Source organism: Chironomus tepperi, unplaced genomic scaffold (assembly GCF_022539635.2).
Source record: "Chironomus tepperi strain 1889 unplaced genomic scaffold, CSIRO-AGI_Ctep_v1 contig_3, whole genome shotgun sequence".
Lineage (NCBI taxonomy): Eukaryota > Metazoa > Arthropoda > Insecta > Diptera > Chironomidae > Chironomus > Chironomus tepperi.
In genome coordinates, this window is record NW_027226125.1 from 35,851 (window position 1) to 53,834 (window position 17,984).

Consider the following 17,984-nt stretch of genomic DNA (forward strand, 5'->3'; position numbering starts at 1 on the left):
AACCAAACCCTTCCCAGAACACAATCCACTTTTCAATTTTCCATAACTAAACTTCAACAATAATTTACAGAATTGTACCATTCAACAACATTTATATTAATTGATGAATAGCAATCGATTAGATGTCTGGCAAATGTCTAGTTTAAATGACTTTCTATCCACTTGATATATCTGTTCATTGAGGAAACATTCTTCACTTTTTAATGAGTTTTGATGTCGTCTCTCAAGTTTACTGTTATTTTAGATACAACAACTGTTGCATAAGGATATACTTAAGGGTTGTTCGGAGAATATGGAACGCTTAAAGTGACTAATTATGTCATTTTATCGACTTGCAATAAATTAATAAAATTTATGTAATATGGCGTTTCTCAATTGACTCAATAGTGAGTCAAGGACTATATTTTAATTAGCAGTGATTAAGGGTTACTGATGTTGTAGCGGAGACTGCGATTTATCCGGATGCTGAGACTTTCCAGGTAGTATAGGTCTCGGCCTCGAGAATTTGTCGAGAAAAGCTTTTCTCCACCATGTTGTATGTCCTAGCATTTACTTGAGTTGTAAGTCGTAAAGACGGTTTTCAGGTTTGACACCAAGAATTGATGTCGACAACATGTTCCACATACATAACATTTCGATTTCAAGGGTTCATCTGTACGTAAAATTGGAGAAACGGCAGTCAAACTTTCTACATAAATATCCAAAAAGTAAGTAAGCTCTTGCATCCCTTAAAACGCGCTATAAACAAAAAACAATAAATAATTTTCGGCACCAGGTGTTATGCGTATACTCAATGCAAATTTCCTCTTCGTCTTCTTCCTGTAAATTTGTCGAGAATATACGTGCTGAACATTTCGTCCTTAAATACATTCAGAAGAGGGTTTTCACGTTGATCGTTCAAGAGAGTCTGTTAAAGGATTAAAAGGACTTCTTTAAACACTTATTATCTTCTAGAGGACAAAAAATGCTCGGAGAAATGAAGAAGAAGGAACAACAGAACTGTTAACATTCTAAGGACAATGTTAGCAATAAGCTTTTCTCAGTGCCTTCAACCCCTTTTGTTGATTTTGCCAATTTAACTTCCATCAAACAGATAAATCTGTCTCTTTTTGGTGCAAAAAATAAAAGCTTTAATCTTTTCCGTTTCTTTACCAATTTCATTCTCTGTGCAAACTGTGAATGAACATTGAACTTTGGGGTTGTTTATAAATCATGTCAAAATGAAGCTTAATAATCGATTTCATATTTTGATTCTTAATAGCTCGCGACACGCTGAAATCACTCCTTATTTAATGTCCGAACAGCACAACGTATTCAATAGAGCAACGCTACGTCTCTACGACGTATTAACGGTAGTTGCTCTGCAATCTGTAACAGGTCGACTACGAACTATAACCAGGAGAATAAATTTAACTTTTCAACAGGTAATGGCAGTTTGCAATTCTGCTTTTACTTGAACCTGTCACCTCTATCTGTGATTGGATCTTGTCACCGCAACTCTGCACAACTATGTAGTGTGTCATGGAGCACAACTTGAGGATCAAGTGGATTTCCCGAAGTATCGGTTTTGACGAATTTTTGAGACCAAGACCGAAATCATAACCGGAATCGAGACCTAAAGACCTCGAAGTCTCGCGACCTGAAAATTCCTCGAAGTCTAGCGACCTGAAAATTCCTCGAAGTCTTGCGACTTCACGAGTCTCGCCTCGACACAACAGACATATTATCTTATGACATATATAGGATGATGTCTAAAAATTCCAATTACTTGATGGACTTCATTTATGAACAGTTCTCAAGAAATTTTGTTCTTCTTGTACTAAGTAATGTTTTAAGCAGACCGACATTCTATGGAATGCATTTAATAAATTGTCAAATGCAAAGATTTAAGAGAAAAGGATGTCAGTGGTTAATACTTTTTGGTACGAAGAAGTAATTTATAGAATTAAAATAGAAGGTCGAAGCCATTCATAGCAAAATCAATCCAAGCTGTATAATCGAAAAAATGTGAATGAATAAAAGTCAAGAAGACGGGATTGTTTAATTAATATTTCCATAAAACTTTTTAATTCATTTTATTATTCAATTTAATACCAGCCTTATATTCTATGTCAATGTTAAGCATCATTCCAGTCAATAGTATTTATTAAAATTTTTATGTTTTTTTTTTTTGAGTAATGTGTCTATATATTTTCATGTATAAGTTAAAAATCAGATATCCAAATAATCCCTACGGTGATATATCAAAGCTTCTCAGCTATTCCATAAAACATTGCTGTCCCATTCCACCTTCAATTTAGTAGCATTATTTTCAAAATGAAGCATAATACATAAAAAAATTGTTCTGTATTTAAGGTAATCTTGCAATCATCGTGAGTGCTTGTTATATTTCTGAAATGACTACTGGAAAATGATACGATTTAATAGATTAATCTAGAATGTTACAGACTTATTACTTGGAATGTTTTTCACTCAAATAAATGCAAACAAAACATAAGAAAAAAGTAAAACATCCCTTCTGTCAACATAACTATCTATTTGCTGTAGAAATTATATAAATTATTTTCTCTTGCTCTTCCTATGGGGTTGTTCGTAAGTGACGTTCATTCATAGTTTAATTTTTACTTTACACTTCCTCTTCCTCGTGATTTAAGAGGCATTATGTTAAATTAGTGCGCAAGTTTGTCATTTCGTCTAGGGATGTCAACATCAATTTCTGAAATCTACTCCGATTCCTAAGAAAGTTTGGGAATTAAGTAGTCTGTAAAGAAATCGAAAGATGAAGAAATGTTTCAAAGGATTAGATCTCAATAGATGTTCTTCATTAAAGCCTACATTTCCCTTAAAATTCATTAGACTTAAAATTATGAGGAGAGGATCAAGAATTGAGAATTTGGGTCGTACAGTTCTTTTGAAGTAATTTTCTAAATGACATTAGTTGGAAGCATTCTACCAATTTTATTACCAATCACATATTCAGCAAACATCAAATTTGTCAAAGATGTTAAGACACCGTGCCAACAGCTCTGTCCTATCACTTTATAAAAAGAACCGTAAAACACACTGTGTATTGAAAAGGCAGCTATTCTTCAGAACTGATCCATTGAATTGGGTTACTTGGTTACTTGGAATGAGATCACATGTCAATGCCCTACTGTACGACCTCTAGATATACCCGAAAGAACGACTCAAATGAAGAATATCGATTTACTTTAATTGATATCGATATATTCGACAAATGATACGTGACATCAATTTATTCATAATGAACCTTATTATAAAGGAAATATAAAAATCAATGAATGAATCTCATAAAAATTCCATGAAAAGCTTTATACCAGAATATCGAATATCTTCAATAATTCATTCATTAATGCCAGGCTTAAAGCTCATGATGTGTAGAAAAGGTCCTTAACATTCTGAACTGACAGAAGTCGGCATTAGACGTTCTATCCTCACAGCAAAGAGTCCACGTACGCTTTAGCCAAGGAAGGAAGTAAGTAATGAACAAATCATGAACAAATTGTTTCCAGTCATAAGCGAACAACCCCCAATTTCACAATTTTCCAGCTCTCTAAACTATTAAAAACTTTGCAACCAGGTAAAATGCTCATTGTTTGTTTAATTGCTGTTGCACAAAAAAAGTTTTGAATTTTAAGTGCGGAAAAACCAATTGAATCGAATTAAAAAATCATTTTGTGGCTCATTTAAATTCATTAATTATTGCTATCAACAAATTTAGGTCAAATAATAATAAATGCGTAGGTGAATTTTCTCAATTGAAATTTACTTAATTTATTTTGTTACGTGGAGCATAGATTGTTTTTTAAATTGGATGAAAATTTCTATATATTTTAATGATACTGAGTTTCATGATCTTGAAATTTGATTCACAAATTCTTTTTTTGTTAGAAAATAATCCTCGGAAGGAGAAATTACAACTAATGATTAATTATAATTAGCGTTTAAATTACTTTAAATTAATGGATTTACTTTAAAAAAGGTTCTTTTATTCCTGTTCTGATTGTTCCTCTTTCCTGTTCTTTAAACTTCCAAAATAAAATAAGGAATCTAAAAAAATCAAACAGATGGATATTTTCCATAAAATTGGAACTGAAACTAAAAAATTATCAAACACAAAATTGAGATTTTTTTAAGAAATGGACATGAAGAGAGATCTACTTCCTAATCAACGATAAATTCATTAAGTTTATCATATTTTTCCTTAGTCTTTTCGTCATCCGTATTAACTAGAAGCAATGAGTGGCTATATCCCATTGCTACCTGTGGAATCTTCATTTCTGCCATCTTTGTAACTTCTTTTGGCTGAGATGATGATTTTGTCAAATCACCGAGACCCAATTCACCATATGTTGGTGATGCACCCCATACAATGAGAGAATCATCTGCTGAGATTACAGTTGATGTGAATCCACATGCGACATGAGTAATGTTCCAGCCTAGTTAAATAAATTAGTTTCATTAAGTCTGTTATTATACACAAATAATGATTAACTTACCAGCAAGATCTTGAACTGGTTTGGGATACATGTTAGCTTCACCAGTCTTCTTATTTTGTCCAAATAAAAATAATTGTCCGGCATCAGGAATAGCCAAAGTGAATGAAGAACCACAGAAAACTCTTCGTACGCCACGATTTGATGAGTCAAAGAACTTGATTAATCGTGGAACCATTTCGTCTTTTTGTTCAGCATGTCCCAAACGTCCGACTCCGCCAAATCCCCAACTAAAGCATCGTTTTTTGCTATCAATGGCGACAGAATGATTTGCGCCGCAAGAAAAATCAACAATCTGTACATCATCAACGGGAGTAACATGACCGTCTTTTGCCTTTTCAATGTACAATGGAACTCGCTTTGGCGATGTTTCAAAATGGAATGACATTTTGGATGAAGTGATAAAGTATTTGCCATCTGTATTATGGCCTAATTGACCGTATTCTGGCAATCCGAATGTATGTAAGTTGCCTTTTATGTCCAAAATGACAGAAAATTCGGCACCACAACCGACTTTAATGATTGGTGGACCATTATAATTTATTCTCGTTGCCTTTGGGACCATTGGTGATGTCGAACCAACACCACACTGTCCACTTTTATTGTCTCCTGTAGCAAATACAAGACCCGTGTCAGTTAGGAACAATGTATGATTACGTCCACAAGCTGCATCAATTATATCGAATCCTTCTAATCCAGGAACTGGTGTTGGCTTCTCATATGTCCTTAATTCTGGCTGACCAAGCTGCCCAAAAGTATTTCGACCTAAATTATAGAAATCGTCGTTTTATTAGTAACCAAATTCCTCGTAAAATATAAATTAGACTTACCGAATGTTAAAGCTTTACGATCCATGGAAATAAGAACAGAGTGAGCTGAAGTGGATCCACTAACAGCTAAGCGGTACTTATCTTCAGTGAAACGATTGAAATAATACAAATTTGGACGTATCTTAATGCCTCCTTTTGTATCAGTCTTTTTGCCGACTAAATCCCATGTTACCATCCCAGCGATAAGTAATCTGCCTGGCTCACGATCTCTCGAGGCTAACAATTCGTCAGGCAATTTAGGCAAGACAGCTCGTTCATCAAATGTAACAGGTGCAGATCCATTACTCTCATTAATATCATCATGAAATTCGTCACTCAAATCTGAATCAAAAGAATCTTCAGTCTTCTTTTTACCGCGCTTTGCGGTCTTCTTAACTGGCTCTGATTTACGCTTCGATGCCATTTCACTTTATGTTTAAAATTTGATGTATTATTATTGTTATTGTTGAGAAAATGTTTTTGGATCAAAGAAAAATACAAGAAGTTGGTGTTATGCGAAAAAAATGTAATAATACAAGGTAGGTAAGTGTCTGTAAAAATAAAGCAGAATAAAAAGAATATGAAATACATATGTCTGAATGGGAGGTGAGAGGAAGAGAGAATGAGTGAGTGAGTAAAGAAGAGGATGTTACAGTTACAAGAATATAGCCGAAAAGAATCTACTTAAAATGTTATATGTATCTCTTTCCATTCAATATATGTTCCATTCCGCACACAATTAAAGGTGAGATTTGTGAACACAGGGTGACTAGAATATAGAATCTATATAGTAATGCCATAAATCCTTCTAATATGATGTTGCCAATCGATTTTTTTACACAAACATAATAATCTGAGCATTCTATCTTGTCACCCTTAATGATTTATGACGCTCTTATTTGTCTGGGATAATTTTCACGAAAAAATCAATCATTTTTCAGATAAAGATGCGATTTTAATTAAACTAAACTATCGTTTACTTCTATTTATGCATGTTTTTGACACTTTTAGGCGCAAACTTGATGCTTTTGTTTGAATTTTATGCATTTTATGACTCATTTAGAAACCCAAACAAAAGCATTATTTTTTTTATCAAATAAACCTCAAAATCCATACATAACTATCGTTCCTTACGGTTTATTGAGTAAATAATGGACTTATTAATCGAATTAACATGTTTTAAGTGATAAATTTGTATTACTTACCTCTTTTATAAAATTAATTACTTTCAAGCCGAACAATTGATAAACAAGCTAAAAGACAATTGATGCTTTTTTATTTTTGTACTTATTGATATACTTTATAAAACTTTTGCGATTGTAAATTCACTTAATTTAATGATTTCTGTTAAAATGTTGTAAAATTGTGCTATAATTAATTGTAAATCAAACAATTTTGCTCTGAATTATTCGTCGTAGATTTTTCCCTTCAAAGTAATGTAACGTTTTCGAATTTTCGAAATTTAACGGTTTTTAACCTCATTAACGACTTGGATCAATTTTTAGTAAATTAGGAATTTTGTAATCAATTTACAATAACTATAACTATTAGAACTACGTTGTAGTAGTTTTTCATCAAATAAAGTATGCTACAATAAGTCATCATAAATAAAATCACAGTAACTTTAGTAAATTGCGTAAACATATTGATTGAAATAACGGTCATTCGAATATTCAAAACAAACGACTATTGAAGATTGCAACAAACTTCCAAGTGTGAAGCATTTCAAAGTAGAAGTTGCCAAAGTTGTTGCACAAGCGTATAATTGTTATCTATACATGTCTAGCTATTAATAATACAGTTTATAGCATTGAAATCCATACTTGAATGCTAAGTTAATTGCGTTTTGTCAACGAAAATGAATTTTGATCACAAGTAGTAGTCGCGTGGAAGTCAATTGCGAGGAAAATACATTTCAAAAAATATTTGTAATTTTCGGACTTTTGAATAGTTCATACATTTTAATTTAATTTATGAGAGTTTATCGGGATTTTTAGCATAAAATTGTTAATTTTTTTTACTCGTAAAGTGTTGATAGTCAAAATTATCAAGTTTTTAGTGCTTTTTACTGCAATATAGGCATATTAAAAGAAAAAAATGAAAAGATGAAAAATTGTGAATTTTAATTTAAAAAAATTTAAGACACAAACAACAAATTTAGTAGGCAAAAAATAATGTAATATAAGTAATAAGCATATTGCTATCTAGTTCCATAATTTGTGCAACATAATTAAGTGCAAGAAAATGGATCGTCGAAATGGTGGCTCAAATTCTCATCAAAAAATACGAATTACAAGTAATGGAAAGAATATTGCATATTAAAATAACATAATTTAATCTCTATTCTTCGTCTTTTTCTTTCATTCATATACATGCAGTTCTTGGAGCAAGGAATCTCGCTCGAAAAGACTTGTTTAGTAAGTTTATAACATTGTTTTTTAACTTCATCTCTTCTCGTCTCATCTCACAATTTATTTTATTAATTCTTATTCAAAAAAAAACCTCTTAATTTTATTTTGTTTTTGCATCTTTCGTGCTTCTCAAATGGCTTATTAGTATTTCAATTTTGTCAATCAAAAAAAAAATATACATTGTATGTATGAACATTCATTTGAGATTCTTGGAAGTATGTGCAATTGAAAAATGACTCGTCAACAACTAGACATGTACATAAAAAAAATCTATACAGCCTTGCATCCAATTTTGTATCACGATGCTTAATTTGATTTAAATAGTGTCAGATTCGTGAGAATTAATAATATATATAATATAATGTTGTTGTTGTTATCATCATATAAATTTATTTTATGTGTCTCGATGAGCTCAGCTCACACAGTGACAATAAACACTTGGATAGATTGTTATAATTTCGCATTAAACGATGCTGTCAACAGAACTGTCTTTGTCACATTTTCTAAAGTGATAATTATCATGATTATTTCTATAGTACGAAACAAAATCAACATGTATTGCACATACATATGTGCTGTTCTCATCTCTCGTCAATCTATGCATAGATATTCATATATATTTTGATTTGTTGCGCATTATAATAGTGTCATAATCCACATAAAAAAATAGTGTCTAAAACGAAAGCGAAAAAGAGAATAAAATAAAGTGGAAGAAAATACTGTAATGTTAATGTATATATGGCAGGAAGTGCACTGAATTGTAAAGACAAAAAATTACAATACACACAATCCATAGCAAAACGAGAGTATAAAAAAAATCACAAATTACCAAATTACTTTTTCAAAGTTTGTCTCTTACCTCTTCTTCCTTTACATTCTTAATATATGGACATAAATATGTATGTTTGTTTGAACATTGGCGGTATGTGTATCAATATATTTACAGTAAATGTCCTTCACTCACGCTGTCTGCCGCCGCCGACCAATTATTATCTCAATTTGTTTTAGTGTGCGATAATCAGAAATCAATGACATTTTCGACGCATTCTTGCATAAGAATCGATTCAGTTTGTCTGTAACCTGGAGGTGCTCGATTAGATTACATTAAAAAAAAGCCCTATTAAGCCTTACGTCTCCAACCAATTGTTTTGTTGTAACTTCATTTATTGTCTTGCTTTTGATATGAGTTCCATTATATTTCATTCTGTCATATCAATAATTAGGGCTTGAGTAATTGCGATTTTTATCTGTTGCGAAAGATGATAAAACTTTTTATTGATATCAGAACCGAACAAGTTGCGGTGTGTCAATTTCTCTTTTCAGATGATTGACATCGCATCTGTGACTGTAAAAGGCTGTAGACCCTCTTTACAGTAATGGATGTGAATTTGGCTGTTTGAAGCACTTATTTTTTACAATGTATTAATTTCAATTCAATTTTATTGGACATCCTTGTCGGTCAATTGTCGTGTGAAGAATATGTAATGAAAACAGGCTTTAAATAATAGTTTAATGAAGTAAAATCATGACAGTTGTTAAATAATTGGATGTCTTGCTGAATGCAAGTAAATTTTTGATGACGAGAAATTAAAATAATTGAAATTTGATACCTTAAAAAGGTATTAAAGGGTCTTTTAAGAGTTCTTTGACCACAAATCTTCTTTTTATTTCATTAATGAAACTTTATAATAATAAAAATTTAATCATCTATAGGACTTCCTGATCCTTTTGCAAAAGTTGTTGTTGATGGTGGACAAGTGTTTACGACGGAAGCATGCAAAGCAACTGTTGATCCAAAATGGAGCTCACATTACGATCTGTTTTTAGCGAGAGGTGACGGTGTAACGATATCAGTATGGAATCAAAAGAAAGTGCTTAAAAATTCTGGAAGTGGATTTATGGGATGCGTCCGAATAACAGCATCGACTGTTCAAAGACTAAAAGATACTGGATATCAGAGATTAGATTTATGTAAATCATCTCCTGATGATCCAACACCTGTAAAAGGTCAGATAATTATTTCGATGCTATCTCGTGATGCTGTAACTGGATCTGGAGGAAACCCATTAGCAATTGTTGGTCCTGCTGGTGATATTCGTGGTCCAGACGATGACGATTCAAATAGTTCCGAACCGAGACATAATAATACTAATAATAATAATAGTAATAGCACTAATGTATCAAGCAATTTACCTGATGGATGGGAGGAAAGAAAAACGGTAGATGGACGAAGTTATTATGTAAATCATGTATCGAGAACTACACAATGGTCACGTCCAACACAACCAGCAACAAGTAATGCTTCTAGTAATGCAGCACCACAAACGCCTGTCACAAACGGACATCAAGCAACGGAATCGAATAGTAATAACAATAGTAATAGTAATAATAATTCTAGCAACACACAACAAAACAATAATAGTAGCAGTAATAATAATAATAATCAATCTTCGGGTCCTGGACCTTCACGGTCAACGACAATGAGTAATATTGAGCAAAGTCCATCAAATGGAAGCCTCAATAACTCATCTACAGAAATTACAGGACATCGACGACATTCATCAGAAAATATTATAGAAACTACAACATCAACACAAATTGGTGATATCAGTAATAGTAGTAGCACAAATAGTATTGAAAATAAAGCATCATCACCAACAGCAAATCCTATATCAACTATTATATCTTCCCCACGTAATTCCATTCATATTCAAAATGTTAATAATTTAGCATCGAATTTGAGTTCTTTAGCAATTGAAAATAATAATTCATGTGACTCAAATCAGCCGCAACCGCAGCAGCAGCATAACTTAACATCTACAAACGTTAATAGTAGTGTAAGAATTCTAAATAAAACGACCAATTTATCACCAACACAGCAACAACAAGTGCCTCCAAATATTAATCCAAATTTCACTGCCCCAATCAATGTTGAACGAAGTCGTTCGCCACCAACGAATTTACCGCAACAACGCAATGACGAGAATTCGCATCCTTCAACGCCACAAAGATCAGCAGAAGTGATTCAAAATCGCAATGCGACTGATGGTAAGAAATTACTTAATTACTGTTAATGACGTGTTAATGCTCATGTTAATACTTTCTTGTTACAGCACAAAGAGCCCGAAGAACGTCTAGAACTGCAGAAGAATCGCAAAGAAGACAACGACAAAGACAAATGCGACAAGTTCCAATAATTGGTTCAGTTCGGCCAAGCATAGTACGACCTGCTATCGACCTACCGCCTGGTTATGGTATGCTATTCATTATTATATTCAGACATAACAGTAGTCATATTTATTCAGTATAAAATTTTGACGTAACAATGATTTAGTGAAAATCATTACTGATAAAAAGTAATGCATTGCATTACTCATGCATGTATATATATTTTTGAGAATTCTTAATCTTATACATAGAAATAAATGTATAAATGTTTATTCTGCAGAAATGAGAACGACACAACAAGGTCAAGTTTACTTTTTCCACATTCCAACTGGCGTATCTACATGGCATGATCCGAGAATACCGCGAGATTTCGACATACAGTCTCTGACGGTCGATCAGTTGGGTCCGCTTCCGAGGTATAATTGAATACATGTTAAGCATAAACTTATGTCTTATTACAAATGATTTATTTCTATCTTGCAGTGGATGGGAGCAGAGGAAGACAGCAAGTGGACGTGATTATTTTGTTAATCATAATAATAGGACAACACAATTCACAGATCCAAGACTAAATGGACAGGTTTTAAATGCTTTGAGGCGTTCAGCCGCCGTTCAGGCAAACACCAGTTCCGCTCAACCACAAGTTTCAAATGGCCCGACTGCAATTATTCGACCAAACAACGTAGTAGAGCATCGATCAAATGTTATAACTAATACCGCTGTAACGGGAAATTTATCGTCAACATCGCATTCAACGACAGGAAATAATGCAATTCCAAATTTACCGGTAGAATTACTCGAAAGTGAACTGCCAAAATATCGAAGAGATTTAGTTGGTAAGTTAAAGGCTCTCCGTTCCGAACTACAAACGCTCCAGCCACAATCTGGACATTGTCGACTCGAAGTATCACGTGCAGAGATTTTTGAGGAAAGTTATCGATTAATTATGAAGATGCGACCAAAGGATATGAGAAAGTAAGCATTGAATTTGATATCTGACTCATTTAAAGCACATTACAAATGTTAACAATTGTTCTTGATCCATTTCAGACGACTGATGGTTAAATTTCGAAATGAAGAAGGGTAAGAGAGACATATGCTTTATTGACCTACTTTATATCCTACAATGCCTTGTCATTAATTTTATTTTAGCTTGGATTATGGTGGAATAGCACGAGAATGGCTTCATTTATTGTCTCGAGAAATGCTCAATCCACAATACGGACTGTTTCAATACTCAAGAGACGATCAATATACACTGCAAATCAATCCTGATTCGAGTAAGAACCTGTTTATTATGATAATGCGCTATTAATCTTTATTTGCGTAACTAGATATGAATGATTGATTGATGAATAATAAGGTGTGATGATTCATTTATGAATATTAGAGGTCATTCACAAATGACGGCAGTGGTTTTATAGTCAGTGATGCTTATCTTTAAGAGTATCGCTCAATATCAGTTGAATCATATTTAAATGCTGAAATAATAAACTGCCATGATACGTGACAGTTGCGGTCAAAATGTTGTGTGACATTTGTTGTGTCGCATAACAATGCGTCGTGAAACATTTTGAAACTGTCATGTTGAAATTTACGTCATTTACGAATGCCTGCATAAAGTCAATAAAACTTTATAGCTGCAAAAAGTGAAAAGTGCGAAATTACCGTTGAAATTATTCATCATCAATTAGATCATCTACAATTTAGAGCATGTATATTATTTATTAAGTCACTTCCAATTTTTATTTAATGTTTATTTAACAAGAGTTCAAAGAGCTTCATTCATAATAGGCAAATCAAAGCTATTTGACCTATTTGAGTAATTGTATAGAAGCTATTTATGTAATTTGATTCATATTTTTATTATCATTGTTATTGATACTATTATTAAGGGCTCGTATCAACGTTTTAATGATGACTGTATCAAGTTTCCGTCTTTAGAAATATTTTCATATCTCACTAATTGGTGTTTTGGAAATGTTTCTTCTTGATATAAGCAATTGAGTTTCTATGGACATTATATGGCGCATTGTTTTATTCCTATCTCTTTTCGTACTCAACAATGCCCAAATTAATTTATCAATTTCCTCTCTTTACAGGTGTAAATCCCGATCATCTCTCATATTTTCATTTTGTTGGAAGAATATTAGGCATAGCTGTTTTTCATGGACATTGTTTAGACGCTGGATTTACTTTACCATTTTATAAACAACTCCTAAATAAACCGATTACATTGCCTGACATAGAAGCCGTTGATCCTGAACTTCATAGAAGTCTGACATGGATACTGTAAGAATATTATTAGTTCATGATCTAAATGGATATACTTTATAATGAATATTTTTAGGGAAAATAACATTTCAAATGTAATAGAATCAACGTTCAGTGTGGAAAATAATAGCTTTGGCGTCTTAAAAGTACACGAATTGAAGCCAAACGGGCAACAAATTACAGTAACTGAAGATAATAAGAAAGAATACGTGAAGCTTTACGTCAACTATAGATTCATGAGAGGAATAGAACAGCAGTTTTTAGCATTGCAAAAAGGTAAAATTTTCTGTTCCAAAATGTTCAATGAGCACACAAAAGTCGTGTGTTGCGCTTCATTTATGTCGACTTTAGAAGACTAGCTCAAAGTCGTGCAGCGCATACGATTTATGATCAATCAAATTAATTGTGTAACTTTCTATGACATTTCAGGTTTTTGCGAATTAATACCGAATCAACTATTACGTCCATTTGATGAACGCGAGCTTGAATTAGTGATTTGCGGAATAAGCAATATTGATGTTAATGATTGGAAGCAATATACTCGTCTTAAACACTGTACGCCTGAAACTCCACAAGTTCTGTGGTTTTGGCAGGTAAGATTATAAAGGAATATGAAGGGTTTGTTGGACATTGATACTTATTAAATTTATTTTAAGGTGGTCGAATCATATTCACCGGAAATGCGTGCAAGACTGCTACAATTTGTTACTGGCTCATCGAGAGTTCCTCTACAAGGATTCAAGGCACTACAAGGAAACACAGGCGCCGCAACTCCACGTCTATTTACAATTCATTTGACAAATGACGTTCCAATACAGAATTTACCAAAAGCACATACATGCTTTAATCGAATTGATTTGCCACCGTATGACAGTTATCAATTATTGTATGATAAATTGAGTCAGGCAGTCGAGGAGACATGCGGATTTGCTGTAGAGTAAAGGATATAATTGTGCACTTTTTTATGTATACAACATCAAACAAACACACACACACACACATATTTTAATTAATATTATTATTTTTATTATATAGACAAAATTTTCAGTAAAAAATTGAAAGAACTTTATATACATATTATGAATTACGTGAAATTATATTAAACACAATTATAATAATCAACAAAACTGAAATGAAAAATGACGAGTAATGAAGAGCATAAAACATTTGTGTATTCTTTTACCATAATTTGTCTGTTTCAGGCTGCTCGCTCAGAATCATTTTATTTCAGCGGATGTTTGCAAATTGGATGGATTAAGCGATTCATTCTATAGTTATTAATGACGAGGCATATTTTATCAGTTCATGCTGTGCAAAGAAAGTGTTTGACAGATTATGGATTATTAAATTGCAGTCAAGTTGCTTGATATGAAAACTACTAAAAATAACGGTTTTTTAGAATTCAAAAAACTCAATTCAAGTATACATTTGTATGCAATAGATTTTGTGATTGTGTTAGTTTTTGTAAATAAACGAAAATAAATTTTTCTTACAGAAAATTTAGAAAATAAATTAATTAAAGTGGTTTAAAAACATCATTAATCCACTACAAATGATACAAAGTGTACATAAACCATTATAAAGATGACGTGAAGTGATATTTAGTGAAATTCACAGGAAAATAGGGAGTTGTCTTTAAATTTTTTAATACCTGTATGGTGGAAGTGATTTTTTGCGAAAAAAGTTAAAATAATAAAAATGCCACAGTTTGAAAATAACTTATTAAGTCCGACTGATCAGCTGTCAGCAAATCAACAACTTGCCAATAGCTATTACATAACATTCTTCAAGAATCTGAAGAGTTTATATGATGACGAAAAGTTCTTTGACGTAGAATTGCATTGTGACAGCAATGGAAATGAAGAAAATGTAATTAAGGCACACAGAGTGATTTTATCAGCGAGTAGCAGCTACTTTGAGGCAATGTTTGGAAATGATTTTAATGAGAATAAGAATAAAATTGTAAAATTTCACTCGATTAATTATAATATATTAAAATCACTTGTATCATTCATATACACGGGAAAGATTGAGATAAATCAAGTGAATGTTCAAGAGCTCTTAGCTGCTGCGGATATGCTCCAGTTAAATGAAGTGGTTGAGGGATGTTCAATGTATTTATGTAGAGAATTACATCCATCAAATGCACTGGGAATTTTAAGATTCGCCGAGGCACACAGCTGTAAAGAGTTGGCGGAAAGTGCCAATTCCTTCATCAATTCACATTTTACAGAAATTGCTGAACAGGAAGAAATTCTCGAAATTTCATCACAAATGTTTTCGCGAGTAATATCATCCGAAATGATAAGAGTCGATAGTGAATTTCAGGTCTTCTCAGCCGCAATGCGATGGATAAAGCATGAAGTCAGTAATCGAAAACGATTTGTTTTTGACATTTTGGCTAACGTACGCTTATCACTAGTTCCATTAACGTTGATTGAAAATGAAATTCAGAAATGTCGTGATATTTCACTTCAAATAGCATTAAGAAGTGTTTTAAAGGATTTGACACTCAGGCGAGGACAATTGGTACCAATTAATGCCAATCCTAGATTTGGAGCTAAAAAATCAATTTACGTGATAGGCGGAAGTAAACGAGAATCAACCAGCGGATGGACAAATGATTGTATATTTGATAGTGTCATTAAGTACGATATTTTTAGACGAGAATGGGTTGATGTAGCACCAATGGCAGCCGGACGAATATTGCCTGGTACAACTGTATTAAATTCTAAAATCTACGTTGTTGGCGGTGAACGCGGATCTCAAATATTTGCGAATGGCGAGGGTATGTTTCATTCTTTATTCAAGACTTAATTCTACGTTTTTTGTGGAAAGGACATCATAATACTTCTTAATAATTTACGTCATAAATATTTTACATATTCTTTTTCTTTGTCATCAGTTTACGATCCAATTTTAAATACGTGGGAGAATTTGCCTGCGATGATGACACCACGATGCGAATTTGGCTTATGTGCTTTGGGTCTCACATTATTTGCGTAAGTTTATATTAATGGTTTATTAAAATACTATTGTGTATCATGTATAACATGTGATACTATTGTCCTTAAAGTATATATAAACTGTATAAATAACCATATGAATTTATTCACATGCAAATATAGAATTGGTGGATGGATAGGCGAGGATATCGGTGATTCAATTGAAAGCTATGACCCAATAAGCAAGAAATGGCAAATTGTTGATAAACTTCCAGAACCAAGATTCAGTATGGGTGTTGTAAGTCACGTAGACAAAATATGATGCGTAGTTATACTAAACAGCATGTTCTATCTTCTCTTTAACACAAAATAGGTATCATTCGAAGGATTAATTTACATTGTTGGAGGTTGTACGCAAAGCTCTCGGCATCTTCCAGATTTAATTAGTTATAATCCTGTTACAAAAGAGTTTACACATTTATCGAAAATGCAAACGGCTAGATGTCAAATGGGTGTTTCGATATTAGGAAGGCATTTGTATGTAGTCGGTGGAAATTCTAGTCATCAAGAAGTCTTACAAACCGTTGAACGGTATTCCTTTGATGACGATAAATGGACGACAGTTTGTCCGATGACATATCCAAGAGCTTCACCAGCTGTCACTAGTGCTGATGGGTTCCTATATGTTGCAGGTGGTGATCAGGTATGATATAAACATCAATTATGAATGAATGCATGGCTTATGCCAATATATTTATACAATGTGACATTGAATATGTATCCTTCATTATATAAACTTAATCCTTTCTTTACAGACATGTGAAGTAAACTTTTATAGAGCACAGATCACGATAAACTCATTTGAATGTTATAATCCGCTTTCGGATACATGGAAGCTTTGTCCAGCGTTGCCAACAAGTCGAAGTGAAGCTGGTGCTGTTGTGATTTAAAATCGTAATAAAATGATATTCTCATTTTTAAAAATTAATTATTTATGATATTTCTAATATGTATGAGAGTTTATTTGAGGAAATGATAAAAAGCTTCATCTAAATATATCATTCAATTAACTTTAATTAAAGTCATTGTACTACACATTAATTTAATTGCATTCATCTCACATCTTCTTATATATATGTTCCTACTGAGGCAAAAAAAAAAAAAATTATTCACGTAACGCTATGTCAAAAAGTCACATATGTTTAATTATGGTAGTGCGCATTTAAAGTATTTATTCTAAACAAATATGTTGATATTCAATAACAAAAATTTACAATAATTGCATTGTGTAAGATAAAAAAAGATTCATTGAGTAGAATAAAGTTCTAGAATTTTTAATGCATTTATCACACACAAATTAAATAAATGGCTTTTTACTTCTGTAGCTTTTGAGTCTTTCAGGTTTTAAAGTTCATTGAATTTACATTGATGTCGACTCACTTTATGACACATGTGCCATCAAGACGAACAGGACGTTTCAAAATGACATTTGTTGCACACTACATTACACACATCATCACATTAATGCGACATTTGTCAGTAATACTCGTGACATTTTAGCGACACAATGACATTAACAGTGTCACAGGTGACATTAATTTATTTCTTTGTGACATTTTTATTATGACGTGTATGACGTTTCTTGACATTACTACAGTAGCACAACACATGTTGCGGTGAACGACAACATTCAGCAACACAAATGTCATGTGGCAAACATTAGTGTCGCGTGACATTACCACTGCAACACGAATTAATTGACATTTTTTAACGACACACAAAGTGACATCATCACTGACACATATGACGTTCCTCAATAAAGACTTTCATGAATTTTCGAAGGTCATGAATGCAAAAGTT

At 32.7% G+C, this 17,984-nt stretch overlaps 3 protein-coding genes across 3 annotated transcripts; 2 read left to right on the forward strand and 1 right to left on the reverse strand.

Annotated features, from left to right (window-relative positions):
- Positions 1-3,766: 3,766 nt before the first annotated feature.
- LOC139090797 (protein RCC2 homolog) lies at positions 3,767-6,673 on the reverse strand. The gene is made up of 4 exons (XM_070641015.1): positions 6,532-6,673; positions 5,348-5,877; positions 4,521-5,282; positions 3,767-4,460 (listed from the first exon to the last, which is right to left on the reverse strand). The coding sequence occupies exons 2-4, from the start codon at positions 5,748-5,750 to the stop codon at positions 4,186-4,188; spliced, it is 1,440 nt and encodes a 479-aa protein (XP_070497116.1). The 5' UTR covers positions 5,751-5,877; positions 6,532-6,673; the 3' UTR covers positions 3,767-4,185.
- A 651-nt stretch (positions 6,674-7,324) lies between these two features.
- On the forward strand, positions 7,325-14,343 carry Smurf (SMAD specific E3 ubiquitin protein ligase). The gene is made up of 12 exons (XM_070636761.1): positions 7,325-7,622; positions 7,705-7,743; positions 9,451-10,785; positions 10,851-10,991; positions 11,186-11,321; positions 11,389-11,880; positions 11,956-11,988; positions 12,058-12,185; positions 13,008-13,197; positions 13,256-13,455; positions 13,609-13,772; positions 13,836-14,343. Exons 1-12 carry the CDS (start codon positions 7,571-7,573, stop codon positions 14,118-14,120), a joined length of 3,195 nt encoding a protein of 1,064 aa, XP_070492862.1. The 5' UTR covers positions 7,325-7,570; the 3' UTR covers positions 14,121-14,343.
- Positions 14,344-14,645: 302 nt separating this feature from the next.
- On the forward strand, positions 14,646-17,417 carry LOC139093116 (actin-binding protein IPP). Its single transcript, XM_070644112.1, has 5 exons — positions 14,646-15,967; positions 16,085-16,181; positions 16,308-16,422; positions 16,498-16,827; positions 16,940-17,417. The coding sequence occupies exons 1-5, from the start codon at positions 14,878-14,880 to the stop codon at positions 17,072-17,074; spliced, it is 1,767 nt and encodes a 588-aa protein (XP_070500213.1). The 5' UTR covers positions 14,646-14,877; the 3' UTR covers positions 17,075-17,417.
- The last annotated feature ends 567 nt before the right edge of the window (positions 17,418-17,984 follow it).

Excerpts from the sequence above, each read along its gene's own strand:
- LOC139093116 (XM_070644112.1), top strand. The coding sequence starts at position 14,878 with ATGCCACAGTTTGAAAATAACTTATTAAGTCCGACTGATCAGCTGTCA. Across the intron at positions 16,423-16,497 it reads CAAGATTCAGTATGGGTGTT|GTATCATTCGAAGGATTAAT; the intron begins GTAAGTCACGTA and ends AACACAAAATAG. Across the intron at positions 16,828-16,939 it reads ATGTTGCAGGTGGTGATCAG|ACATGTGAAGTAAACTTTTA; the intron begins GTATGATATAAA and ends CTTTCTTTACAG.
- Smurf (XM_070636761.1), top strand. The coding sequence starts at position 7,571 with ATGGATCGTCGAAATGGTGGCTCAAATTCTCATCAAAAAATACGAATT. Across the intron at positions 7,744-9,450 it reads CGCTCGAAAAGACTTGTTTA|GACTTCCTGATCCTTTTGCA; the intron begins GTAAGTTTATAA and ends AATCATCTATAG. Across the intron at positions 12,186-13,007 it reads GCAAATCAATCCTGATTCGA|GTGTAAATCCCGATCATCTC; the intron begins GTAAGAACCTGT and ends CTCTCTTTACAG.
- LOC139090797 (XM_070641015.1), bottom strand. The coding sequence starts at position 5,750 with ATGGCATCGAAGCGTAAATCAGAGCCAGTTAAGAAGACCGCAAAGCGC. Across the intron at positions 5,283-5,347 it reads TCGTAAAGCTTTAACATTCG|GTCGAAATACTTTTGGGCAG; the intron begins GTAAGTCTAATT and ends TCTATAATTTAG. Across the intron at positions 4,461-4,520 it reads ACCAGTTCAAGATCTTGCTG|GCTGGAACATTACTCATGTC; the intron begins GTAAGTTAATCA and ends TTATTTAACTAG.